Below are 27,823 nucleotides of genomic sequence, written 5' to 3'. Positions count from 1 at the left end.
CCCTCAGCAGTGAAAGTACAGAGTCCTAACCACTGGACAACCAAGGAATTCCCACTATAAAACTGTTAAAAAGGCCAAAGCTGATCTTCTCTGAGACGCATTAATGTACAAAGCAGGAGAGCAGGGCTTCCCTGATGGCGCAGTGGTTGGGGATCCGCCTGCCGATGCGGGGGACGCGGGTTCGTGCCCCGGTCTGGGAAGATCCCACATGCCGCGGAGCGGCTGCGCCCGTGAGCCATGGCCGCCGGGCCTACGCGTCTGGAGCCTGTGCTCCGCGATGGGAGGGACCACAACAGTGAGAGACCCGCGTGCTGCAAAAAAAAAAAAAAAAAAAAAAGCAGGAGATCAATAATTTGTGTACGTCTTTTAAAATTCGGGGCTGGGGGAAACTTTTATCCAAAGATCTCTGAAGGAAACACTGGTCACAGCTGTGGCCTCTGGAAAAGGAATCAGGGATCTGGGGATCGGCGGGGGAAGCAGTCTCATGCTCCTCTGTATACCTTTTTGTAAAGTTTGCATTTTAAAAATCATGTGCATGTATTACGCTTAAAATAATTAAAATTTGTTTTGAAAAATTTCTGAAGAGGCTGCTGTAAGGAGGGGAACAGCACACTTGAAACTCTGATCCCCCCTCAGCCAGTCCTGTTTATTATCCCCCCATCCACCTTGGAGGTGGCTTGGTGGTGCCTGATCAGGGCCTTTACTGGAAGAGGACCAACTTGGGGTGGGGGGAGGAATTGGAAGCCCCCCCCGCAAAAGGAGGAGGTGAGGCTGAGGGGAGGGATGAGTCTGACCGCTTTGTTCCGTTGCTGGCCACCAGGGGTCACCCCAGTCTGCAGACCTGGTTGCTGCTGGCTGAGGGCCCAGAACTTGAGAGGCAGGGAAGATGGGTCTGAGACACCCCCCTCCCCCTGCAACTCTGGCGTAAATCCAGAAGTGAGCAGGAAACAGCTTCTCCTTCTGGAGTCAGCTAGGGCTGGAGACTGGCCCTGCCTTGTGTGGGGCCCCAGGGACTTCAGACCCTCACTGTGGGGTCCAGGACTGACGCACACAAAGGGCTGTAAATGGGACCTAAAATATGATCATTACTGTTCACTTATTCTGCTAGCTTCCCCTTGGCCATACCTGCCAGATCCCTGAAAATCAGCGCCGGGGACATGTGGAGCCATGGGAGGTGTGTGAGCAGGAGGGGTACTGTCAGATCTGGTTCTCCCGCCAGAACGGAGAATCCCCCAGCTGCCTTGCCTTCCAGACCCCACCTGCCTCCCTCCCCACAGGGCCAGCCCCCAGCCTGCCCTTGCTCTGTTGTGCCTCCCTGTCTCCACCTGTCCAGTTACCACTCAAAGTCTCTGTCTGTCTCTCTGTCTCCAAGTCTTTACCTCTGTGTCTCCACCCTGTCCCCAGCACACTCTCCCAGGTCCCTGCCCTGGCCTCCCCTATTCATGGTCACCCTGGGGTCCCTCCGTGGCTACAGAAACAGGAGTGTATGGGAGGGGGGGTGGAAAGGGGGAGGCTGGCACAAGCTGGGTGGAGGGCACTGGCGACAGCAGCAGCCTGACCTTGTTGGCGCCCAGTCCCAGGTAAGAAAGTGGGTCACCTTTTTTCAGGAAGGAACACGGATGCCCAGAGAGGACAGGCTCTTCCCCCCCCCCCCCGCCCACAAAGGGCTCTCCTTGCCTCCTCTGTCAACTCCAAAAGCCCAAAAACTTAATTTCCTTTGCATTTAACCAAAACCCAAACACGTTGGCATAAAAGTGGAGGGTTTTCTGAACTTTGCTGAAATTTTTCTTCGCCAGAAATATCGCTTCCTCCAGAACCTTCCTGAAGTTCTGTGAGAGTTTTTAAAAACCTCGTGTCTCCTTGAGAACTTCAGTGTCGGTCTTCAGAGTGACACAGAGCTGACTTCCTCAGGACAGTCTTCCCGTCTCTGCCCAAACAATCAAATGAAACCAAATGGATTGTTTTTAATTTAGAAAACAATAATTAAAATCGAAGTCCCTCCAAAGGAATTCAGAGAGATTCATGCACAAAATTTCCTGTCACTATGACAAATGGTTTTCAGGGAAAAACCAAATGCTCACCTCATTCGATGCATTTGACCTCATGTGAATTCGAAGACCAGTTGCTCACCTCCTCCCTCTGGAATTTTCTGGCCAGGAATTCAGGCAGAACGTGTTCAGAGAGTCTGTTTTTAGAAATTTTAGATTCTGCTGGCAGGAGTGTCAATGGAAACAACCTCTTTGGAGGACAAATTGATGACAGCTGTCAAAATGTAAAATGTTATTGCTTTAGGACCCAGCAATTTCACTTGTGGAGATTTGATATCAAGTCTTATTTTGTTCACTGAAACAAAAAATTTAGAAACAGTCTAAGTGCCCATTGGTAATTATTATGGTAATGTATGTGCTGAAAACCTAAACAGCGGTCAAAAGGAATCAACAATCTCAAAGTCATAATGTTGAGCAAAAAGAGGAAGTTTCATCATTACCTTTTCCATTTAAAAAAAAAATCTAGCTTTTAAAACAAATTATTGGAAAAAGAAACATTACAAAGCAAAGTTGTGAGATCAAATTGCCAAAAAGAATGTTATTTTTGAGCTTGATACAAAAGACATTAGTGTGTATGTTGAAAACTCTTGTCCTTACACTGTGGCGGTTGCTCAAAATTGTAGCACATCAGGTCTAGAGTGGCTTTTTGGTTTTCCAGGAGTTTATGGTTGCCTTTCTTTTCCCTTGACAACAGATATCATGTTCATACATACATATATGCAACATCTTCAATATACAGTGAAAGATAGCCAAGATCTTAAGTTCATACCAAGACTGTCACACCTCCTGGCATTGGCCTAAGCACTGCCCCCTTGCCTGAGCTCTCAACTGGACCCTTGTCACCCAGGCTCTACCCCTGTCATGCCCCCTTTCCCCTGGTGATCCCACAGGCCCAGGGCAACAACAGCGGGGACAGTGTCCCTCCCCTGTGTCTCATTTCCCCAGCCTCACATCAGAGGCTGTGCATGATCCAGCCCCACCTTAAAAAATGACCACCTTTTATTAAGGTTAACTGTGTGCCAGGCACTGTGACAAGTGTCTCACAACTGGCTTTGTTGCCTCCACTTTAGACAGGAGAAAACTGAGGCTCAAGGAGGAGAAGTCGCTTGTCCCAGGTCTTACAGCGGTAGGTGGCCCAGCCAGAACTTAACTCCAGAGGCCTGCATTGAAACCATGTATTCACTCTGCCTACGTGACTCCCCATTAATGCAGATGGGAGATGTCCTCCTCCCACCCTGCTCCAGGGGACTCTGGGTGGGCCTGGCCAACCCAGAGAAATAGCTAGTTGGGCACCACTTGCAGCCCCCAACCCTCCTCCCTCCCAGTAGTGGCTGGGAAGGGTCCGGAATCAGGAATCAATGGGTAGCTGCAAAGGCCAAAGGTCAGACAGGGGTTTCCTGCCCATCCCTGGGAACTTCCTCCATCCCGACCCAACTCCCACCTCCTTGATGAACACCACCCTGGAGGACCCCTCCCCGCTCAACTACCCCCCACTCCACTCTCCTGGCTAATAGGGGGCTGGGTCCCCATGCCACCGCCTTCAGCCTGCTGTGCCCCCCACAGGCAGTGGACAGCAACTGTGTTATCGTCACCCACCCATGGTCCAGCCTCCTTTCCATCCCCTTGCCCCGTTCCCCTCGGATCCTGTCAGCCTTGACCCCATGGGGCTAGGGGCTGTGTCCCACTCTGTCTCCCCAAGACTGAGGACCCCTCACCGCCAGGCCTGGGGCTCTTGGTGAGGCCTCTGGCATCACCCAGCATAGGGGTTTTCCCTGGAGCTCCTGGATCTGGGGGGACATGTAGGAGGGCATACCCAGAATCCTTTGCTCCTTGGTCCCGAAACCCCTTCCTTGCCCACCTGGGGGTGACCCACAGTGAAGCCTGACCCCCTCTATCTGGCGCTTCCCCTTCACCATCTCACAGAGCCCCAAGATGAGGTTTCCAGCAGGAAATGGTAGTAATAATAGCAACGGCAAATCATTTCTCCCAGCCCCCTCCCCGGCCCTGGGACCTGGTACTGTGCCCACCTCATCTCACAGAGGGGAAAACCGAGACAGGAGAAGCCCCTCACTCAAGCTCACCCTGGCCCCAGGTTCACTGCTGCCTGTGCTTACTAAGCGCCTACACGAGCCAGGCATTGGGTGGGATGACAGCTAGGGGAACCCGCGCCACCACCACCCACCCATCAGCCCTCCGTGAGGCCTTCCTGTGCCAATTACTGAGCACCCACTGTGTGCCTGGCCCTCAGCTAAGCGCTCCGCACAATTTAGCTCCTGTAATCATCACTGCCATGTAAGGTGGGTACACATCTGTAGCCAGCCCTCCCTGAGGGGAGGTGAGTCCAGCTCTGTGAACGACCAGAGTGAGACACCCAGGTGGTGCTTTCTCCTCCCATCGTCTCGGTATCCTCCTCCCCACGATGGGGATGTCGACATGAGGTCACAGGCAGGTGAGACCAGCTCTGGGCACAAAGCAAGGGCAGGTGGGGAAAATGAGGCTCAGCAAGGCCGAGAAGGCCTGGTCCCCTCGCCGGTGCCCCACCCAGCGTTAATCAGAGAGGCCCAGACGTGACATGGTGCCCTCCCCCCTTCCCTTCACAGCCCGGGTGGGAGTGTTGTGATAACCCACAGCCCCCGTTTCCTCCTGGCCAGGAAGGAGCCAGGCAGAGGAAGTATTAAGAGGAGTAATATAAACACTTCCCCCCTCCCCCCTGCCGTGGCAAGGTCTAGAAGGGGCAGAAGCCACCACCCAGAGCAGACCAGCCAGCAGAGCAGTGCCGGCGCACCGGGCAGAAGCTGGGAGGAGATGGGCTCGGCGATGGAGCACGGGGGACCCTATTCACGGGCGGGGGGCAGCCCGAGGGGCTGCTGGTACTACCTGCGCTATTTTTTCCTCTTTGTCTCGCTCATCCAATTCCTCATCATCCTGGGCCTTGTCCTCTTTATGGTCTACGGCAACGCGCACGTGAGTACCGAATCCAACCTGCAGGCCACCGAGCGCCGGGCTGACGGCCTCTACGGCCAGGTGGTGGGGCTCACAGCCTCCCAGGCCAACCTGTCCGAGAAGCTCAACCTCACCTCCCGCGCCAAGGATGCCATCATGCTGATGCTGCTAAACGCCCGCCGCGACCTGGACCGAATCAACGCCAGCTTCCGCCAGTGTCAGGCCGACCGGGTAAGTCCACAGGCCGGACACCCGTCCCGGGGAACCCCAGGCTGGTCACCTCACCTCTCTGAGTTTCACTTTCCTCGTTCATGAGACAGGGACAGTCACGGACCCTACGTTTTGCGTGCCGAGCCCGTGTAGAGAAGCAATGCATATTTTGTCCGTATATCTCATGCAATACTTGGGACACACTTAGGCTAAAATAGGATTTGTGGTCTATCTGGAGTTCAAGTTGAACTGGGCATCCGGTCTGTGGTCAGACCTAGGCCCATGGCTTAATGTGTATAAAGCGCCCAGAACGTACCAGCACACACTAGCTGCAAGTTAAGAGCGGGCTTAATAAACGCTCAGAGTGTTGGATTCTTAGCAATTGGTATGAATGGTTCAGGTTTGCCTGAGGTTGGATGTCCGCTTAGGAAATATTATCTCTTCGTTGAGTCCCAGGAGGTAGGGAGAAGATTTCAAACCCTTTTGCAGAGGGGAAATGGAGGCCTAAGGAAAGAGGTGGCTTGTTGGGGGACGGGGGGCAGCAGGGAGCAGAAATGAGCAACCCTGGGTCTCGTGGAGACTGTCATCCCCCCCTCGTACCCCCAACTCCTGTCAAACGCACTCAGCAAGATCCCCCATGTTCTCACACATACACGATTCCTCTGAGGAGGTCCCGTTCCTGGGAACACTGAGGAGATGTTGCCTCCTCAGGCTTTGGCTGGAATGGGGTGAGAGAAGGGGTGGGCAGGGGAAGGGAAGGGTTGGGGAGAGGGGCAGGCTCTCTTTCTCCCACAGGAGGTGTCTGGGCTGTTTGGGGCAGGGGACCGTGGAAAGAAAAGGCCTTTACTGGGGCTTCAGACCACCCAGCCCCTGCCACTGGGCAGGAAGGATGTGCACAGCTCCCCTCAGAACTGCCCAGGCAAGGGTGAGGTCTCCCCATCTCATTCCCCCAGGACAGGGCCGGTCCCCCTTAGAGCCTCAGAAAAAGGTGAGTCTCCCTCAGACCCCCAAATGAGGCAAGTCCCCCCTCAGACCACAGGGCTGGACCATGTACCCCCTCAAATGCTCCCCACTCCTGACAAGGGCAGCTCCCTCAGACTTCTCAGTTCCCGGGAACTGGCCCTTTTGAATCTTTCAGGACACGCATGGTCTTCCGGTCCAGGAGCCATTAGCAATCCCAGGATCATAAAGTTTTATTCTTTTGTTTTTTGGATTTTGTTTTTCGTTTCTGGCCACGCTGCGCTAGGATCTTAATTCCCCCACCAGGGATGGAACCCATGCCCTATGCAGTGGAAGCCCAGGGTCTTAACCACTGGACCTCCAGGGAAATCCCTTTTTTGTTGTTGTTTTTGGTTTGGGTTTTTTTTGTTTTTATCATAAAGTTTCAGACATTCACACGCATCTCCGAATCCCGGACGGCCCCATCGTAGAATATTAGAAATCTAAGAATCTGCCTCTTTACAACTTTAAATTTTGAAAATCGTAGCTTTCCCCCAACACACAAGTTGACAAATTCCTCTGTCCTGGAACCCCTCAGGGTTTTCTCCAAGGACCCCCCAGGAAGCGGGCACTGATGCTGGGGAGTAGCCCCACCCCTGCCACGGCAGCCCCACATGTCTGATGGTACCAAGTATGAATTTTGATCTTTCCCCGATCCTGGTGGTGCTATGAGATGGATTTTTTTCTTAAATTCTCTGCAAATGCAGTTGCATTTCTGGCTCTGAGACCCTGGGAGAGAAAGGGGAAATTAACTCAGTGTGTTTTTTTTAGGCTATGCCCTACTCTGCCTGGGTCAAGGAAGCACCTCCACCCAGGACGCATGCGGGAGAGATTTTTTTTGTCATGGATTTTTCTTTATCCAGCATTCGTAATAATCTTTTTGATGGTCAAATTATCCTGAAATAGGCCGTAGGAACACCCTCAATCTGGCTCCTGTGTCTTTTGGTGGAACTCCATTAGTCTTTGAGAGCTTCCTTGCTTTATGTCCTAACAAATATTCCAGAAAACCCTTCAGACTGTTTATACTTGTTCACTAATCAATTAGTTCTCTCCCTCTGAGTCCAGGGCAACCATGGCTACAGGAAAGTGAGGGAGAGACTCCTGAATTACTTCATAAAGACGTACCTGAACACTCCTTAACGAGAGAAGATACTTTTTTTTGTATTGTCGGATTGCACTCGATCTAAGTAAATAGTCTTCTCATCATCTTGACATCTGAGAACCTGTGCAGAAAAATACTTCTGTATTTTTGGGAGCTATCTCCTCCAACTGGAAGAAAACCTCTTTCGCACTTCATCTTTGGAGGCAACTCGTACCCTGAGATCTTCCCTTTCTGTAGTTAAGGCTTTTGAAAACAGACGTCACTGGAGCTTCCAGAGCTATTTCTGTCCTCCCCCATGCCCAGGTCATTAGGACAGGGCCAGCTTCCAAAGGAGTAAGGACAAAAAGTGGCAGAAAGGCACACCCTCTTCACCCTTCATACCTTTCCTTGTTATATTTCTGCAGAGCGTTCTGTTCCAAAGTTTTAAAGACATAAAAAAGTTATAAAGTTAAAATGTAATTCACATGCCATACAATTAGCCCATTTCAAGTGTACATAACGGGGACTTACCTGGCGGTCCAGCGGTTGTGACTCACCCTTCCACCGCAGGGGACACTGCAGGGGACACGGGTTCGATCCCTGGTCCGGGAACTAAGATCCTGCATGCCGTGTGGTGCGGCCAAAAAGAATAGTAATAATTAAGTGTCTATAATTTTTTAAAAAAGTGTAGATGAAAGAAAAATGTGTACATAACAATGATTTTTAGTACATTCACAGAGTTGGGCAACCGTCAGCACAATTCAGTTTAGAACATTTTCATCACCCCCAAGAGAAACGCCACCAGCAGTCACTTCCCCTTCCCCCTCACCCAGCCTCTGACAAACACAAATCTGCTGTATGTTTCTATGGATTTACTTACTCCAGAGATTTCCTTTAAATGGAATCCTGCACTATATGCCCTTTTGTGTCTGGGTTCTCACCCTCAGCATGATGTTTTCAAGGTTCATCCTCATTGTAGCGTGTGTCAATGCTTCATTCCTTTTGATAGTCGAATAATATTCCACTGTACGGATGGATCACGTTTTATCCATTCATCTGTGGATGAAACACTTGGGCTGTTTCTACCTTTTCGCTACTGCTGTGAATATCTGTGTGCAAGTTTTAGTGTGAACATATGCTTCCATTGCTCTTGGGTATATATACCTAGGAGTGGAATTGCAGGGTCATAGTGTAATTCTATGTTTAACTTTTAGAAAAACTTGCCAGGCTGCTTTCCACTGTGGCGCCACCATTTTTACATTCCCATCAGTACTGCCTGCGAATTCTGTCTCTCCACATCCTTACCAACACTTGCCTATTCTTGTTTTTTGTTTTATTTATAGCCATCCTAATGGTTGTGAGGTGATATCTCATCATGGTTTTCATTTGCATTTCCTGATGACTGAAGATGATGAACATCTTTTGATGTGCTGGTTGACCTTTTATATATCTTCTCTGGAGAAATGTCTATTTCTCTGGAGAAATGTTCAGATGCTTTGCCTAGTTTTCAATTGGGTTGTTTTTTATTATTAATTTCTAAGAGTTTACTTTTATATATTCTGGTTACTATTCTCATCATCAGACACACGATTTGCAAATATTTTCCCATCTATGGGTTGTTTTTTTCCCTTTCTTAATGTTGTCCTTTCATGCACAAGTTTTTAAGTCCAATTTATCTGCTTTTTCTTCTGTTGCTTGTGCTTTTGGTATCATATCTAAGAAATCATTGCCAAATCCAAAGTCATGCAGAGTTAACACCTGTTTTCTTCTAAGGAGTTTTATAGCTTAAGCCCTTACATTTAGGTCTTGGACCCATCTTGAGCTAATTTTTGTATATGGTGTGAGGTAGGGGTCCAAATTCATTCCTTAGTATGTGGCTGTCCAGTTGTGCCAGCACCATTTGTTGAAGAGAATCTTCTTTCCCATGAAACGATCTTGGCATCTGTATTAGTTTGCTAGGCCTGTCTTACAGTACCACAAATCAGGTGGCTTAAATAACAGAAACTTTATTTTCGCACAAGCACACGTTCAAGATGTTGGCGGAATTCTTTCCTTCCCAGGCCCATCAGGATCTGTTCCATGTCTCTCTCCTTGGCCTGTTGATGGCTGTCTTCTCCCTGTGTCTTCACATCACGTTCCCTCTGTGCATGTCTGGGTGTCCAGATTTCCTCTTACAAGGACCCACCCTAATGACTTCATCTTAACTTAACTGCCTCTTTAAAGACCCTGTCTCCAAATACATTTACGTTCTGAGGTCCTGAGAATCAGGGCTTCAACATGGGAATTTGGGGTGGGGGACACAATCCAGCCCATAACAGCATTCTTGTCAAAAAAAAAAAAAAAATCTGTTTTTCGGGGAATTCCCTGGCGGTCCAGTGGTTGGGACTCAGCGCTTTCACTGCTGAGGGCACAGGTTCAATCCCTGGTTGGAGAATTAAGATTCCCCCAAGCCACACAGCACAGCCAAAATCCGTTATTAATTGGCCGTAAATGTTTTCAAGGTTCATTCAAGTTGTAGAATATATCAGTGCTTTGTTCCTTTTTATTGCCAAATAGTATTAATCATAACTTTTTTTTTATCTTGGTTGACTAAAATGCCTAGGGAAAGAGGTGGGTTTTTTTTTAAAATTTATTTATTTTGGCTGCGTTGGATCTTCATTGCTGCGCGCGGGCTTTTCTCTAGTTGCGGCCAGCGGGGGCTACTCTTCGTTGCAGTGTGCGGACTTCTTATTGCGGTGGCTTCTCTTGTTGTGGAGCACGGGCTCTAGGCGCACGGGCTTCAGTAGTTGTGGCACGTGGGCTCAGTAGTTGTGGCTCTTGGGCTCTAGAGCACAGGCCCAGTAGTTGTGGCGCACAGGCTTAGTTGCTCCACGGTATGTGGGATCTTCCCAGACCAGGAATCGAACCCATGTCCCCTGCATTGGCAGTCAGATTCTTAACCATTGCACCACCAGGGAAGTCCAGGTGGGGTTTCTTTTAACTTTTTTTTTAATTGAATGAATGGAAGATCCTTTAAATTCTATAGTGCTTTACAGTTTTCAAAAGTTTCACACACATGATTTCATACAATCCCATAATACCCTTTTTTAAATTTCCTACCCCTATATTCCCCCTCCCCTCTTCCCTCTCCCCACTGGTAACCACTAGTTTGTTCTTTATCTGTGAGTCTGCTTCTGTTTTGTTATATTCACTAGTTTGTTGTATTTTTTAGATTCCACATATAAGTGATATCATATGATATTTGTCTTTCTCTGTCTAACTTATTTCACTTAGCATAATGCCCTCCAGGTCCATCCACGTGGCTGCAAGTGGCAAAATGTCATTCTTTTTTATGGCTGAGTAGTATTCCATTGTCTATAATCATAACAACTTTTGAAGATCAGACCAGCATCCCCTGTAGAGAAGCCATGTCCTTGTGAACTATGCCAACACAGACCACCTGGGTGCTGGATCTGAGGCCCCAGCCCTGAGAATCTGGGCAGCGCCGGGGGCAGGGGGTCCCACAGGAGCCGGACACTGAGCTCTGTCCTGTGTCACATCCGGACAGGTGATCTACATGAACAACGAGCGGTACATGGCTGCCATCATCTTGAGTGAGAAACAATGCCAAGAACAACTCAAAGAAAGTAACAAGAGCTGCGATGGTGAGTGGGTTAGGGTTAGGGTTACAATTATGGACAGTGGAGAGCAGGGTAGCTGACTCCCCACCCAGTCTCTTGGCAGCCCCCAACCTTCCTGACTCTTATGGTCCTATACCCTTAGCTTTGGCCCTCACACTGAACCAGAAAGCCAAGACACTGGAGGTGGAGCTGGCAAAGGAGAAGGTGGTATGTACCAAAGACAAGGACAGTCTGGCGTTGGGCAAGCGAGCGATGGAGGAACAGCTGGCCGAGTGCAGCAAAGCCCAGGAGCAGCAGCGGCAGGAGCGACAGCTGGCCGAGGACCGTCTGCAGAAGGTGCAGGCCCTCTGCCTCCCGCTGGACAAGGACAAGTTTGAGATCGAGCTGCGCAACCTCTGGAGGGACTCCATCATCCCGCGCTCCCTTGAAAGCCTGGGCTACAGTATGTTCCATCCCCTTGGCTCGGAACTGCCCTCCATCCGGAGAACCTGCGACCACATGCCCACCCTCATGAGCTCCAAGGTGGAGGAGCTGGCCCGGAGCTTGCGGGCTGGCATCGAGCGTGTGACCCGTGAGAACTCGGACCTCCAGCGCCAGAAGCTGGAGGCCGAACAGGGTCTGCGCGCCAGTCAGGAGGCCAAGGAGAAGGTGGGGAAGGAGGCCCAGGCCCGGGAGGCCAAGCTCCAGGCTGAATGTGCCCGGCAGACCCAGCTGGCCCTGGAGGAGAAAGCAGTGCTGCGGAAGGAGCGTGACAACCTGGCCAAGGAGTTGGAGGAGAAGAAGCGGGAGGCTGAGCAGCTCAAGATACAGCTGGCTGTCAGCAACTCGGCCCTGGACACCTGCATCAAGGCGAAGGTGGGCCAGAGGTCCCTGGCTTCAGGTTGCATTCGGGGTGGGTCTGGAGGCCAAGCTGATGGTGATGTTGAAGTTGGGTTTGAACTTTTTTTTTTTTTTCTTGGTGTGGAGGTTGGCTTCCCAGTCTAGGTTGGGTTACTTAGACTCACTTGAGAATTTCACTGGTTTCACTGATGTCAGGATTGAGGCAGAGCTCGGAATGGGGATCAGCATTGAGAAAAGGTGTCGGGTTAAGACTGGAGTTGGAGGTCGGGTGGCTGTCAGGTCCAGGGTTGAGTGAGGGGCAAATCTAGAATTGTGGTTGCTTTGGGGTTGGGGTGAGCTGAGACACTGAGGGTGGATTTAGGCTTGAGGCTGAGATCAGACATGGGTGACTGTGCGTCTAATGCTTTAGGACTGTGGTTATGTATTAACGTAGGGATTTTATTGGCATTAGGTTTGGGGTGGAGTTTGGATTGGGAATGACATTAAGAAAGGGTTAAGGACTGGGGTTGAGTTTAGGAAGGCAGGTGGGCCTCAAAATTGGCTTAAGTTTAGGATTAGGGACTCATCCAGTGTCGGTGTCAGGGTTGGGATGGGTTTGAGTTGAGTTGAAGGATCAGGGGGCACCAGGTTAAGGACTGGAAGTGATACTGGGGTTAGGGTGAGGGTTAAGGCAGGTCTAGAGAAAGGATTCACGTGGACTGTAAATTTGTGGTTAGAGTTGGGTCAAGGTGGGTTCTTGGTGACTCCTGTGTCTAGAGTTGATTTGGGTTAAGGTTAGGGTTCCACGTAAGATTTCATTAGTCTTAGAATTAGGTTGAGTTTGGAGTTTGGATTGTGAGGAAAGGTTAAAAGTTGGGTCAGGGGTCACATGCAGGGTGGCTCTTGGATCAAGGATTTGGGGAAGAGCGAATCTAGGGTTTCAGGGGGTTTGGGATTGCATTCAGTTGAGGCTGGAGTGGAAGCTCAGGCGGGTGTAGGTGGTTGGTGGGCCTAGAGACGATTAGAAGTTTGGGGCCAAGGGCGGATTCAGAACTTCATGGGCATTAAGATTGGAATTGGCATTGACCGTGGGCTAGGAGTTGAGATTGGGCTGCATTTAGGGTGGCTGGTGTTAGGATATATTCGACGTGAAGGATTAGGTGAGCCTGGGCTTCGAGTGCAGGTCAAGACTGGGTCTAGAGTAGAAGCCGGGTGGACGTTGATCTTGGGCTGAGGCTGGGCTGGGGTTCTAACTCAGGTGGAGGCTGAGGTCTGAGGTTGAGCTGGGGTTGAGCGTGGTATTGGGAAGGTATTTATGGGTGGCTGTAGTGGAGTGCCGGGCTGGCGCTGAGGGAATGGGGGTGGGGGGGGTAGATTTTTCATAGCGGCTGGGTCTAGGGGATGGGCTATGGTCAGAGTTAGATGTAAAGTTATGATCAGATCAGGTTTGTCATTGGGACTGGGTTAAGGTCAGGCTTTGATTCTAAGGGAGGGTCTGTTTTCAGGTTGGGATCTGATTTTAGGTGACTGAGTTCAGAACTGGTTTTGGATTTCAGGTTTGGAAAGATCGTCTCAGGGTCCTTCAAGGGATGGCATTGAGGATCGAGGGCCAGTTGGTTTACAGAGTGGGTCAGCTTCAGTCTGGAGCGGGGCTGGGTTGGGTGGATGGACTCCAATGGGGTCTTGGATTGGAGTCAGGCTGGCACCAAGGCTGTAATGGAGACCGTGGCAGGACCCCTGCAGAGTGGGGTCTCCGGGGGCTGCCAAGGGAAGCCGGTCCCTGCAGTCCCCGATCATTTGAAGGCAGGTGTCTACAGGTGGTTATATATCCATCATCACGTGTCCTTCTCCATGGGTATCTGTCTGTTTTCTCTGCCCTGGAAGGAACTCAGGTCTCCAAGGGTGTGGAGAGGCAGGAAACTCCCTGGGACTCGTGTTTGGGATCCCTGGCCTCCACCAACCTCCTTTCACCCTTCTTCCCACAGTCGCAGTCAATACCAGTGCCAAGACCTGCAGGCCCTGCCCCCAATCCCCCGCCCATTGGTGAGTGACAGAGGGCAGAGCCAGGAGAGGGGGGCGGATTCCACCTTGGATCCTGGGTTGCCAGCCCATTCCCTGACCCTGGGGGGATGGTTACTAAGGCATTAGGTCGGGGCTGACCCCTCCCTCTCTTGGCAGACCCAGCTGGGCTGGAGGAATTCAAGAGGAGGATCCTGGAGTCCCAGCGACCCCCTGCCAGCAGTGTCTTAGCATCAGCTAGGTGAGGCTCTGGACAGGCTGAGACAGTTCAGTCTCAGGCTTTGGATGAGGCTGGGTACAGGACTGGGGTGGAGGGAGGCTCGCATCACACTTGTTGCTTCCTTAATCGAGCACTTGCTGTATACCAGGCCCTATGCTGGACCCAGGGGATACAGCAGTGACCAAGACACACACAGTTCCATTCATGAAACTCCCGAGTAGTGGGCCAAAGAGACAATGAAGGAGGCAGGGTGACCAAGAACCTGCCACGATCGGATGCTTACTGTGATCTTGGCACAGTCCTAAGCTCTCTGCCCAATTAACTCATTTAATCCTCAGAATCCTAATCCGTGGGTGAGCTACTGTTATCCCCACTTTCTGGATGAAGCAAATGAGGCACAGAGAGGGTGTGCATCGTGCCCCAGGTAACACAGCCAGAGCTGGGACATGAACCTAGGCGATCAGAATCCAGACAGGAAAGGGAGGGCCTGGATGAGGAAGGGACCTTTGAGCTGGAGGCTAGACAAGAGCTGGCCTGGGGGAAGGCAAGGGGAACAGTGCTCCAGGTGGCAAGAACAGCCAGGGCAAAGGCCCTGTGGACGGACTAGGGTGGCAGAAGTGAACAGAGCCGAGGAAGGGGAAGAGGGAGAGCAGTGTCCGAGAGTGACCCTGGGCCTCTCACTCCACCCTTCTGAGCTGCACTTTCTACTTCTTTAAAAATGAGGGTCTCTGGGCTTCCCTGGTGGCGCAGTGGTTGAGAGCCCGCCTGACGATGCAGGGGACGTGAGTTCGTGCCCCGGTCCGGGAAGATCCCACATGCCGCGGAACGGCTGGGCCCATGAGCTATGGCCGCTGAGCCTGCGCGTCCGGAGCCTGTGCTCCGCAACGGGAGAGGCCACAACAGTGAGAGGCCCACATACCGCAAAAAAAAAAAAAAAAATGGGGGTCTCTGAAATCAAAGGCATGCAAATGCTTTGCCAGCCGTCAAGTGCTGTCCACACATGGCTGGAGGAGCAAGGAACCCAGAGCCTCAGTGGGGAGCATCAAGGGTGCCTGGCACATGTTCAGGTGATGGCTCCATGCCTTTGACCCCCTCACTGCCTCCCAGGGCCTGGTCATCTCTTGGACGACACCCTGTGCGTCACGGGGAAGGTGACTCAGACCACAGCTCCAAGAACACCCTGTGCTCCCTCCAGGGTCACTCTTACACCCCCCCCAACCCCCCACCCCCTACCCTGTTCAGGACCACACTGCTGACCTAGGATGGGCAGCCCATTTGCAGTTTAGGACCTGAGGTTCAAGGAGGTATGTGGGATTTTTGTCAGACCCCTCTGATCCCAAGGCCTGTAGCATCAGTTTTGCCACCAGGCTATGGTGAAGCGAGGTCTATTTCAGCCCCAGGGTGCTAAACAAAGCCCTTGGGGCCAAAAAGATTTCCAAACGTCTGTCATTAACTCCCCACGGTCCTCCGCAGCCAGCTCCATCTTCACTATGCCTCTTCTTACATACTCCCTCTGACGGGGAGCTCACCCCCTTACAGAACTGGGTCCCCTCGCTCTGGATAGCTCTGCCTGGGAGAAATCCCTCAGCCTCGGGCAGCCTGCAGAGAGGGAAGCAAGGGGGTAGGGAGAAGACCCTGCTCTGAGCAAACAGTTTTCCTCTCTCCATCTTGGCCTGAAGCCATCATGGCAAGGAAGGAGGTTCTATTATTATCCCCATTTCTCAGAGGAGGGAACTGAGGCCCCAGGGAAGTGATCAGCCCGGGGTCATGCGTCAGCAAGTCAGGGATGGAGCCAGGCACCCAGTCCAAGCCTGTCCCGGTCGCAGCTGAGGATGGGGAAGCTCTTGACATTGTTTACCCCAAATGACGTCCACCCACCCCCCCACCCCCCCGCCCACCGCCACAGAGGAAACAATGTGTACTTAAGCCTGTGCCCCTCCTGCTTCTCTCTGCAGTGTCACAGGAAGGGCTTCTGGTCCATGGGCTCCCGCCTTGATTTGCCTTCCTCTGAGAGAGGGGCCGGGCATGAGCAGGCTGGGGTCTTCGGCTCCGGTTTTGAGCCCCAGCTCGGCCAGGCACTCAGTGGACAGCCAATGAGTGACTGAATCGTAACGTCCAAATTTTATATGCACCCAACAGGGGACCAGATCCGAGGCCCCGCATCAAATCACCCACCCCATGATGGGGACTGTTGATTCCTTTTCCACTCATTCCTTCCGGGCCTCGAGAAAGTCTGCGCTGCTGCTAACTCACCCTAATGCCTCCCAGACCCTTGCAGTTCTCCCATATTCACAGAGGGAGGGCAGACCCAGGCTCCGGCGTCAGCTGCACTTGAGAACATGGTCTTGCTTTTTCATTGAACATTTTTAAGTGGTTTTCTATTAATGGCAAATGCACCAGCTTTCCTTTACTTGGTAAGACTGAGTATCCTTTGGAGATCACTTTATTTAAATTAAAAAAACACAACACAATGGAGGTGAAGACAAATATTAAGTGAATATTGGTGTAGCGGCTACATGGCTGGAGATGGCACAAGTCACAATGTGGAAGGTTGAAGATGGGAGCTCAGCCCTGGCTCTGAGCCGAGCACACAGTGAGTGTCGATTCAAGTTCACTGCCATCACTATGACCGTTTGTTTTTTCTTTCAACCCATATTTCTTGAGCAGCTGCTGGGTGCTGAGGACACAGGCAGGAACAAGGCACAGAAATCCAAATCACCACCCTCGTGCGGCTGACAGTCTAGTGGGGGAGGTGGATGACAAACCAGATGAGGGAGCCATGATAGGGACCCTTGGTGATGAGTGAAACAGAAAAGGGATGAGGAAGCTTGAGGAGGTTGGACTTTTCCGCGGGGGTGGGGTGGGGGCGGGGCCAGGGCAGGCTTCACTGAGGAGGTGACATTTGAGCAGAGAACTAAAGATGAGGGAGGAGCCATGAGGGGATTCTCAGAAGGGTGCACCAGGCAGTGAGCGCAGCCCGTGCAAAGGCCCTGAGGCAGGACCATCCATGCCCGGTGAGTTTGAGTGAGGCAGCTGGTGTGGCTGGAGCTGAGTGATCGAGGGGAGAGTGGGAGGAGGTGAGGTCAGGATAAATCAGGCAGGGCCTTGGGGCTGCAGTGAGGACTTTGGGAGCCCTGGGAAGGCTGTGAACAGCAGAGGATGTGACCCGACTCAGGTGTTCACAGGCTCATTCTGGTCGCTGTTGTGGAGGGTGAAGGTGGGAACCTGAGACAGGGGTGAAGGCGACTGTGCTGGTCCAGATGAGCGATGGGGTTTAGGAGCCCCAGTCTCTGAAAATGGCCAGGGATGACCCTCCCTTGCAGGCTGGTGAGCAGGAGTAGTTAAAGGATGTCTGTCGGGGCTGCCTTGGAGCCTGTGAATTCTGGTAGAGGACAGAGCCTGGAGCTGGGAAGGGGGGCACCAGAGCCAGCCAAGGAACGTGAGGCTGCGGGGCCCCCAGGGAAGAGCCAGGGAAGGAAGGGAGGGGGCCAGCGGAAGCAGGACTTGGCAGAGGCCCCCACCTCCCCCATCAGGAAACAGCCTCTGAGCCAACCTCTGACCCCTCGTGAGAACCTTTGGCAGGCCCAGGAGGGGGAGGGGCATCCCAGACAGCGAGATGGCTCCTGCAAAGGCGAGGGGGAGGGGCGGAAGTGAAGTGATGGCTCTGAGAATTTGGGGGGTACTTTGTCAGGTTTTGATTCCCCAGTGGGGAGGCCTGGTGGGGGCACAGTGGGTGGAGCCTTGAATGCCAGATACAGAAGATCTGGCTTTGTCCCAAGGGCGCTGGGGAGCCATGGGAGCATGTGAGTAGGGGCAGGCTCATTAGAAAAACCCTCCTGGGAATGAGTGAGGGGCCAGGTCTAGGTCAGTTCTGTGTAGACCAAAAGGGAAACTGAGGCCCTGCCTGGGGGCCGGGGACTTTGGGCAAACACCCAGGATCCCCAGGGCCTTAGGGAGCAAAGAGGAGAGAGTCAGACAGACTGCAACAGAGGCCGGAGCACAGGAGGCAGTCTCTCTCAACCTCAGTCTATATAATGGATAGGCACACATCTCAGTCCCACCTGTCCCACAGAGGTTCAACAAGGCGAAATCTAAGGGCAGGTTGAAACCGGCAGGAGCCCTAGGGTTCTTGGGAACACGAAGGGGCCCAGGGGAAGAGGCAGGCCCAGGCGAGGTTTGTCCTGCCGTCTGTCTGTCTGACTGACTATTGTATTCCCATCTCCTTCCTGCCCCAGTGGCTGAGGAGGCTCTAGGCCCCGAGGACCGAGGGGTGGCCCCGACTCACCGGTCTGGAGACTAGGTGCAGCGAGACGCCCACGGCGAGGGACACAGCCAGGGTGGAGTCAGATAACGCACGCACGACAAAGGGGGCGCCCTTGGCCTGCGTCCTCTGCTCATCCTCCGCCACACCGCACCCACACCCCCTAACACTCTCTCCGCACCACACAATCCCTCACCCCCTAGATGCCGGGACGACGTCACAGATGCAGTGACATCAATCACACAGACGTGGTGGTGACGTCACACAGAGACAAGGCAATGACATCACAGAGATACACGGCGCCATCACACACGCACTTTCTGCCCAGCCCTTGCCCAGAATCACATCCCTTTGTGCACGCGGGTCAAGGCACCCACAGCATCCCACACTCAGCTGGAGCATCTTAGCGCTCCAGGTCTGGGGGAGTGAGAACAGGAAGACATTCACCTTCGTCCTCCCCTGAGAGTTTCCAGGCCCCCAAGAGAGGGAGCATCTGGTCCAGGGGACCCCTCAGAGCCCACGAGGGTGCTGCCCCTTCACTCTCTCTCCCCTCCATATCCAGCCTTGCCTGTGACCCATATAAATGTTAGTGGCACTAAATAAATGTTATCAAATCCCTTCAAAGACTCCAGAGTCATGATTTCTGCTTTGAAAAGGTACCATCAGGCTCTGAGTGAGAAAAAAAAACTAGGAATAAGATGAAAGCTGAAGAATCCCATCGCCAGCGTCCCCAGGTCAGAAGACCCTTCAACCCGGAGCAAACGTGAGTAGACACCAGCTTCCCCCAAGCGGTAGGCATCTCCATATGTGAAGAGAAATGGCAAAATCATAGTCAATAAGGGTTTCATGAAATGCCTACAAAACCCCACATTGTGACAGCATTGTTGTCAATTTAGTGTTTGTTTAAAATAGCAGCTTTTTCTCCTATTTTTTAAAAAAGCATATATTTAAAAGCAGTTTCTTAAATAAATACAAATAAAAAGCGGTTTCTGAAAAAGCAGATTATCTATTTGTAGCTTTTGTTTTTGCTAGGTTTGCAGAGATTCCCCCAGGTACAGACAACAATTACTGAGGTACCACAGCCTGTTTTGCAGGAACTCCTCCTCACCAAAATGATTCCAGAACAATATCACAAAAGTCCCAGGCATTTGTTTTGTTTGAGGTTTTTTGGTGGCAAGATGGGATGTTAGAAAGGGCACCAGTGTCCAATTAGGGAGCACTTCAACTGACTGATCACTAAATTAGCAGGAAGCCGGGGAAATTTTGCACATTAGAGGAACACAGGGAAATCACAACATACCCAACAGACTGGGGAAAAACGTGTTAAAAAGCTATAATACTGACTGCTGGTGAAGATGTAGAGAAAAGGGCATTTTCCTACGGGACTGGTAAAAATGCACATCTCATCCTGGCCCTTCTGGAATTAGTTTGATGATATTTAATAAAAATGAAGACAGGGAATTCCCTGGTAGTCCAGTGGGTAGGACTCTGCCCTTTCACTGACCAGAGCCCGGGTTCAATCCCTGGTCGGGCAACTAAGATCCCGCAAGCTGTGTGGCGTGACCAAAAAAAGAAAAGTGAAGACATACAAATCCTTCGGCTCAGCAATCCCATTCCTGGGACTTTATCCCCGAGAAGTGAAAACTCCAGGAAACAAAGCAAATGGCCATTGGTGGTAAATGGCCTAAAAATTGTGGTCAAGGGCTTCCCTGGTGGCGCAGTGGTTGAGAGTCCGCCTGCCGATGCAGGGGACATGGGTTCGTGCCCCGGTCCGGGAAGATCCCACATGCCACGGAGCGGCTGGGCCCGTGAGCCATGGCCGCTGAGCCTGCGCGTCCGGAGCTTGTGCTCCGCAACGGGAGAGGCCACAGCAGTGGGAGGCCCGCGTATCGCAAAAAAAAAAAAAAAAAAATTGTGGTCTAGAATCTCAGCTTGTCTGTCTCTCCACTTTGATTCCCTCCCAGCCCATCCCCTGGGACCTTGGACAGGGAGGGGATGAATCACGAGGAGCCGAGGCTGGCAACGCCACGCTTAGGGCAGGCTAGTCAGGAGGGACAAAGGAGCGATATTTCCTGGATACAGGAACCCGGGCGAGAGACGGGCCGCTGCAGGAAACACTCGGCTGGGGCCCCGCCAAGCAAGGGCAGGAGGGTCAGCCAGGCCTGGCCGCCCAGACGGGCCAGTCTGGAGGCCCCAAGGAAGCAGGGACGTCCCTGACCCTGAGCCTACTGCCTGAGCAGCCTGGAGTCCTGGGGAGGATGCCGACAGCAGCCAACCCCAAGCAACCGTGGGACACCTGAGTTTGGCTTCCAGACTCTGACATTCCTGCATTCAAATCTTGGCTCAGTCCATCTCAGCCTCCATTTACTCACCTAGAAATAAGTGTAATAATAATCACCCTAGGGGCCTCCCTGGCCGTCCAGTGGTTAAGATGACGTGCTTCCACTGCAGCGGGCAAGGGTGCGATCTCTCATCGGGGAACTAAGATCCCGCAAGCAGTGCGGTGCGTCCAGAATCATCATCATCACCATCCTTAACTCTCTGGACCCATGGGCGCAGGTCTCTGATTCTTGGTTGGTCTCTCCCATTCAGAGCATCCCAATATCATCCTTCTAATCAGCCCCCACACCCGATCTATTCGTCATGGGATCTGACCATGTGCCTCTCCCGCTCACATACCCTCCATGGCTCCTCATTACCCTGGGAACAAAGCCCAGTTCCTCAGCTCTCTTGTGCCCTCCCTCCTCACACACAGTGCCGCCTTTGCCTCCAGCTGTCCTGGACCTTTGACTCTTTGACTACTCAGTGACTTTTGTGTCGTGCCCTCAGACTAGAATGCCTTTTTCTTGCCTGCAAATTCTTCTTCCTCCAAGGCCCAGCCCTAGAGATCTCTCCTCCAGGCAGCCCCCCTAGATGCTCCAGGCATAGTTCTTGCTCCCTCTGGGTACCTCTTGGGCCCCATCCTTCCCTCTTCCCAGCCCTGACCCTGTAGCTCTGACTTCTCCAGGCTGGTGTCCTCCCCATCTCCACCCCCGCCCCGCGGGGAGTCAGGTAGGGGTTGAGTACCAGTCAGGGAGTAATTGGCAGACCCTGTGGTCCAGCCGCTGGGTGAGGTTCTGACTCTTTGGGGATTTCCTGTGACCTCTATAAATAACCCCCATGGCTGCTTCCCACAAACCGCCTCTCCCTTCTTGGAAAAAAGGGACCGTAGCCAAGGACCTCAGTCCAGCTGTGTGCCAGGGCCCAGGCATCCTTCCCCAAAAGCATCTCCCCCACCCAGACCCCACTCACCCCTCCTGGGAGCCCTCCAGGCCCTGCCCACACAGAGGACATCTGGGCACCCACCTCTTCTAGACCCAGATTGTTGCTTCTTCTTGTCTTTCTGCAAAATGGACATAATAGTAATATCCATGCACTAAACTCATGGAGTGACCCTTTCCCTCCAGAAGCCTTTCATGGTGGGGGTTGGGGGGCAGCAGCTGTCGAACAAGCAGACAAATCAACAGACTGTGACATATTGCAATGAAGTCATGAAGAAACGGGGTCGGAGGTCCCTTTAGTTGGGTGGTAGGCCCTGGACACCTCCCAGCCTCTGCTCACGTATCCCCTGAAACCGAGTTTGTATCTTCAACTACTGGAGGTGATTTTTTTCTGATTCTGGAAAAGATCCTGACCCTATTTGAGACTCCATGTCCACCTCTGGCAAAAGGGGAGTTAACCGTTCATATGCCACCAGGTGGGTGTGGAAGCCTAAGGTCCCGGAGCTTCCCTGGAGGACTGCCAGGCACCTTCTTTGTTAGAGCAAAGCGCCCTCTGCTGGTTCATCACCACCACGTCAGGTCACCCATAAGCCTTGGAATCAAAGGCCTCGCTATCAGGATCTTCCTCTCCTCCTGGACCTCTTCTCCCTCCTCTCTAGCCCTCATCACTCTACTTCCAGCCACACTAGCCACCTTGCTGTCCCTCGAACACACCGTGATGCTCCCACCTCAGGGCCTTTGCACGTGCCGTGCCCTCCGCCTGGGATGCTCTTGCTAGCCTCTCCCATCTGGTTTCCTTCTTCTCACCTTTCAGATGTCGGTGCAGATGCCACCTCTGCAGGGCAGCCTGCCCTTATGTCCACCCCTGACCAGATCAGGCTTCCTCATTGTAAGTTTGCCCAGCAGCCATCAGGCCTCACCGAAAGGAACTGTGTCTCTTCTTTAACAAGGGCAGGATTAATGTCTGCTTATTCCCCTCAATGATCCCAGCCCCCTACACACGGCCTGTTGCCCAGAAGGCCTGCAGTGAACTCAAATTGAACTTGAACAGACCTATGTGCAAATCCCAAAGCTGGGGACCTCCAGCAACTAACTACTTCTCTGAACCTGTTTCCTCACCTATAAAACTGTAACAAAATACCCACTGCATTGTGCTGTTATGAAGATCCCATCAAATGATGTGTACGGTTCTAACACATAGTAGGTGCTGGATAAATATTCACTGAATGAGTGAATGAATCACTGAATGAATGACTAAGCATGAAAAGGAAGTAGATAAAAGAAGATAAAAGAAGCAAAGTTTCGGGACTTCCCAGGCAGTCCGGTGGTTAAGACTCCGTGCTTCCAATGCAGGGGGCGCGGGTTCGATCCCTGGTCGGGGAACTAAGACCCCACATGCCATGTGGCACAGCCAAAAAGAAAATAAATACATACATAAATAAATAAATAAAAATTAAGGGCTTCCCTGGTGGCGCAGTGGTTAAGAATCCGCCTGCCAATGCAGGGGACACGGGTTCAAGCCCCACTCTGGGAAGAACCCACATGCCGCGGAGCAACTAAGCCCATGCGCCACAACTACTGAGCCTGTGCTCTAGAGCCTGCGCACCACAACTACTGAAGCCCGCGCGCCTAGAGCCCATGCTCCGCAACAAGAGAAGCCACCACGATGAGAAGCCCGTGCACCACAACGAAGAGTAGCCCCTGCTTGCCGCAACTAGAGAAAGCCTGCATGCAGCAACGAAGACCCAATGTAGCCAAAAATATAAATAAATAAATAAACTTATAAAAGAATAAAATAAAAATTAAAAAAAAGAAGCAAAGTTGCAAGATTAATACTACAAAAAGGAATGACAGCTTGCAGAGCAATAAACACCAATTTGTGTACAAAATACAAGATACAGCATACTTTATAGGTGCAGTCCCAAGTATGCAAACATGAAGAGAAAGTTCTGGAACTATACAAGTTAAGCTGTGACCCCAGGGAGGGGGCGTTTAAATGTTTCCGGATCACCTGAGTTTTTTATATTCCTTTGGTATTTGCAAAATAAGTTAAAAACTATGAAACAAAGACCCCTGAGACCCTCTGACCTCCATCCCAACCCTCCACTCCTAGTCCCCCAGCATCAAGTGCCAAAAGAGACCTCCATTCAGCCCCACTCCTGGGCCTGAACCCCCAGCAAGTCCCTGCTAGGGAATCTGGACAGCTGTGGCTTGGTCACAACCAGCAACAGAGGCTTCACCGTTTGGGGTCAAGTTCTTCCCCCAGGGGCTGAGACTCCCACTTGGCCTAAGCTGTTCCCAGATGCCTCAAGGCTTCTGGGTGTCCACCCAGCCTGGGTCTGAGCTTTGGCCGCCCCCTCACTTGCCCACGCAGAAGTCTTGGAAGATGATATCCAGGATCTCCTCGGTGCCCCCTCCGCCAGTGATGCGGGTCAGGTGCCCTCGGGCGACCCGAAGTGCTTCGGCCGCCAGGGCTAAGTCTTTCGCCTGCTTGTAGTGGCCAAGGGCATCCAGGCAGCCCTGGAGGTGATGCTGGTGCCTCGCCCGTGTCAGAAGTGGTGGGCCTGTGGATGGGTCCCCACACCTGGAAGGGACAAAGGATGGGGTCTCTCTCAACATTCAAAGGGGTGAGAGATAATCATACCCATTTTTTAGATACAAAAACTGAGCTGGCAGGGTAGGTTCGTGCCCAAAGCCAGTGGCTCAGACCCTGAACTTGGACAGAGGGAGGTTGCCCAGCGGGCAAGGGGGGCTCACAATGCAGCCAGCTCCTTCCTCAGCGCTTCCAGGAGGCCATCCAGCCCCTCGCCAGTCAGGCAGGACAGCAACAGGTAAGGGGGCAGGTCAGCACTGGGATCTGGGCCCCCAGCTGGCAGCAGGTCCGACTTATTCAGCACCAGCAGGAGGCGCTGGCTGCGCCCATTTGGGCTCCCGGCTCCCGCAGGGATGACAACGGTGTCCAGGAAGTTGCAGCTGGACGGAGAGGCCAGGTCAGAAGCATCCAGCACGGCCAGGATGAGGTCAGCCTGCTCCAGCCTGGGGAAGCGGGAAAACGGAGCGTGGACCTCAGAGTTGAGCAATTAGGAGCACTGGGCAGGGGCAGAGGCCGAACTTAAAAAGCTGCCCTCCCCAGATAGCTGGGTCCCCACTTAATGGGGCTTAGTAGCCTTTCCTCATTAAGGAAGAATGAAAAATAAATGCAACCGGTTGAAACAGCAGAGGAAGGGCCCCGTTTCCCCCTCCCACCGCCCTGCCTGCCCACCTTTTTTGGGCGCGCCGCACGCCCTCCTGCTCCACAGGCCCCACGCCCTCCCGCAACCCCGCCGTGTCGCTCAGCAGCGCCGGGAACCCGGCCAGGTCCACGGGGGTCTCCAGCACATCTCGGGTGGTCCCGGGCTCCGGGGATACGATGGACACAGGCTTCCGGCCTGGGGGTGGGGTCAGAGGAAGGGGGAGGAATGGAGATGAGGGAGCCCCTCCCCCAAGACTCCACTCACCCCCACCCCCACCCCCGGGGCTGGACCTTTTTCACTGCCTTGGCCTCTCCCGTTGCAGAGCACAGGTTCCGGACGCGCAGGCTCAGCGGCCATGGCTCACGGGCCCAGCCGCTCCGCGGCATGTGGCATCCTCCCGGACCGGGGCACGAACCCGCGTCCCCTTCATCGGCCACTCTCAACTACTGCGCCACCAGGGAAGCCCCGGGCTGGACCTTTTCTTCGACCTCCCTGGCCCCTTCCCCATCCCTGAAAGCTCGGTAGCCACCCACCCCCACCCCGCCCGTTCCTAGCCCCCTGCCCTGGGCCCCGCCCCCTGACCACGCACTGAGCAGGTTCACTAGGCTGCTCTTGCCGGCGTTGGGAGGTCCTGCAACCACTACATGAGCCCCTGAGCGGAGCCTCTGTCCGCGCCTGGCATCTCGAAGATGTGCGCCCAGTGCCACCTCCAGCTCCCGCACTTCACTGTCAGCTGTGGATGGAGGAAAGGAGAGGGAGTAAGGAGGCCTTGGGGGGCTGAGATGCCAAATGTCCCCACCTCCCACCCCCCCAGGCAGGCAGACCCACCTCGATCCAGGACGCCCTCTTCCAGGTTGTCATCCTCACCAAAATCGATATAGGCCTCCACGTGGGCCAGAGCCTGAGGGAGGGAGGGGTGGATAGTGTGATCACACAGAAACCTACCCCTCAATATGCCCAGGTCCAGCCCGACATAAGGGGTCAGACTGGAGGCTTATAGACAGGAAGCGCTAATATAGGAGATGGTTAGGTAGGGTCTCTGAGGCAAGGTATGAGCGAATGGTGTACTTGCCTTAGTGAGGGTCTCGGCCCAGCCGCGGCAGAGATGGCTCAGCTCCCCATCTAGCTGCCTCAGGGCCTGCCGCCGCTGTGCCTCTGTTTCTGCATGGATCAGATCCGCCAGCCCCTCCACCTCGGTCAGGCTCAGCTTCCCGTGAGCGAACGCCCTCCTGGTGAACTCGCCTGCCTCCGCAGGCCGCAGCCCTGGCACACTGCCTACGGGAAGGTTCAGGGTCCTGAGCCCCCCTGGCCCCTACCTAGGCCCACCGACATAGCCATATCTCAAACCCAAGGCTGCAGACTCACCCAGGGCCTGCAAGACACCACTCACCACAGCCGGGCCTCCATGCACGTGGAACTCCGCGCAATCCTCACCCGTGAAACTCTGGGGACCTAGTATGTTGAGGAGATAGGTGTCAGGAGGATACAGCCTGGGCAACGCCTGGAAGGAGGAAGCTGGGTCATCGGAGCTACATGCAGTTCTGGATCTGGAGCCCCTCACCCGGGAACCAAAGCACCAGCGCGCGGTCCAAAGGCTCCCCAGAGCGGGGGTCGCTGAGCAGGCGCAGGCAGGCTTTGCGGGCCGGGGGTAAGTCCCGGGGGGCCGTGAGGTTCCGGAGGGCCTGGCCGCTGGCGGGGCCGCTGGTTCGGATCACCGCGATGCCGCAGCGGCCTTGGCCGGAGCTCAGCGCGAAGACAGTGGCTCCGGAACCGGGGGCCGGGGCGCCACTGCCCTGGCGCGTGCACGGTCTGGGACTGGAGAGGAGGAGAGTCAGTCAGTGCATCTGAGAAGTTCTGCCGTCAGAGTGGCAGGTGGATAGTGGGCTCGATGGTCGGAAGCTGACCCAAGTGGAAGTTCTGCGGCTGGGGGATGGACAGATTGGGGCTTGGAAGAAGGGGAAAGGTGGTTCTGCCGCAGGGAACTGCGCCCCCAGATCCCAGGGAGAGGGTTTGGGGCCCAAGTAGCGCCCTACGCTGTCACACCCCTTCCCCAGGTCGCCCCACCTGCGAGGCCCACGTGCCGCCCGGGCTACCAGGGTCCACAGCCCCCGCCACATGGATTCGCAACCAGCGACACGCCTGCTCACCCAGCCCGGGAGTCTGCAAGTCCAGGCAGGAAGCCCCGCCCACTCCGCGGCACGACTGGTAAAGCGCTCAACGATTTTCGATTACCATTGGGCCCCTTAGAAGACGTACCGCCCACCCACTGAAGATCTTCGCTTCTACTGGCTGATGCCAGGGAAAGAGGCAAGGGGCTTGCACGCCGGGGTGCAGTGAAAGGGTGTTCCACCGGCAACATTAGACAGAATTTTTAGGATCCTAGAGCGGCCGGGATCCTAGACACCGGAAGTGAGAGGTGGAAGTAAGGACAGGGCTTGGCATAGAGCAGTGGGAATTATAGAGGCGAGTGTTTGAGTCGAAGCAAGAGCGTCTCAGTGGCGGGAGTGATGAGTTCCGGCGGACCTACGCATTGGCTCTGGGAAAATCTTGTCAAAATTTCTGGGAAGACTTCTACTTGTTTTCTCGTAACTCTACAGTTTCTCGCCCCTCCCCATCTTTCCCTCCCGCCGTACCCTCGGCCTCGGATACCCTTCTTCATTTGACAAACTCTGCCTCAGTGCCTAGCTCCAAGGTCCCCCTCCGCCAGGAAACCTCCCAAGGACCCCCAGCACAGTCTTCTTTCCCTTCTGGACTACTCTGGCCCAGGTCTGCTCCTGCAGAGTTGAGTGTCCGGTCTGTCTCTGGCTCCCCGGAAGCCAGAAAGGGGAGTCTCAAAGATTACTTTCAGGTTAACCCAGGACAGCGCCGGCTCGCGAAATAAAGCGCAGATGGTGGAATTCCAGGCACCAGATGGGCGGGGTCTCCGGGGGTGTTTTCTCGCGGCTAATTTTCTGGTTCTTGGACGGAGAGAGCGGGCAGCCCGCCTGTACTTCGGGAAGACGGGAACAGGACACAGTTCTAATGACCTCACGCCTCGCCCTGCTCAGTTTTTTCATTTGTAAAAGACGGGCGAATGATGACATTCGCAGTCTCCGAGTTGTTCCATCTGT

At 53.5% G+C, this 27,823-nt stretch overlaps 2 protein-coding genes across 3 annotated transcripts; one reads left to right on the top strand and one right to left on the bottom strand.

The window, feature by feature from the left end:
- Positions 1-1,654: 1,654 nt before the first annotated feature.
- Positions 1,655-18,834, top strand: PLVAP (plasmalemma vesicle associated protein). Its single transcript, XM_030880190.3, has 6 exons — positions 1,655-5,222; positions 10,829-10,925; positions 11,044-11,756; positions 13,706-13,763; positions 13,899-13,980; positions 18,195-18,834. Exons 1-6 carry the CDS (start codon positions 4,854-4,856, stop codon positions 18,199-18,201), a joined length of 1,326 nt encoding a protein of 441 aa, XP_030736050.1. The 5' UTR covers positions 1,655-4,853; the 3' UTR covers positions 18,202-18,834.
- Positions 18,835-23,369: 4,535 nt separating this feature from the next.
- Positions 23,370-27,409, bottom strand: GTPBP3 (GTP binding protein 3, mitochondrial). Of its 2 annotated transcripts, XM_060296854.1 has the most exons (10): positions 27,347-27,409; positions 26,861-27,109; positions 26,275-26,528; positions 26,079-26,165; positions 25,786-25,988; positions 25,542-25,614; positions 25,303-25,446; positions 24,743-24,908; positions 24,238-24,516; positions 23,370-24,064 (listed from the first exon to the last, which is right to left on the bottom strand). In XM_060296854.1, the coding sequence occupies exons 2-10, from the start codon at positions 27,070-27,072 to the stop codon at positions 23,839-23,841; spliced, it is 1,644 nt and encodes a 547-aa protein (XP_060152837.1). In that variant the 5' UTR covers positions 27,073-27,109; positions 27,347-27,409; the 3' UTR covers positions 23,370-23,838. The 2 variants fall into 2 exon arrangements, with proteins under 2 accessions (XP_060152837.1, XP_030736052.1); XM_030880192.2 differs by lacking the exon at positions 27,347-27,409 and having other exon boundaries at positions 26,778-26,899.
- Positions 27,410-27,823: the final 414 nt, after the last annotated feature.

Source organism: Globicephala melas, chromosome 3, assembly GCF_963455315.2.
Source record: "Globicephala melas chromosome 3, mGloMel1.2, whole genome shotgun sequence".
In the NCBI taxonomy this organism is placed as follows: Eukaryota; Metazoa; Chordata; class Mammalia; order Artiodactyla; family Delphinidae; genus Globicephala; species Globicephala melas.
Note: the sequence above shows the minus strand (reverse complement) of the source record. Positions and strands in the feature narration are given on the sequence as shown.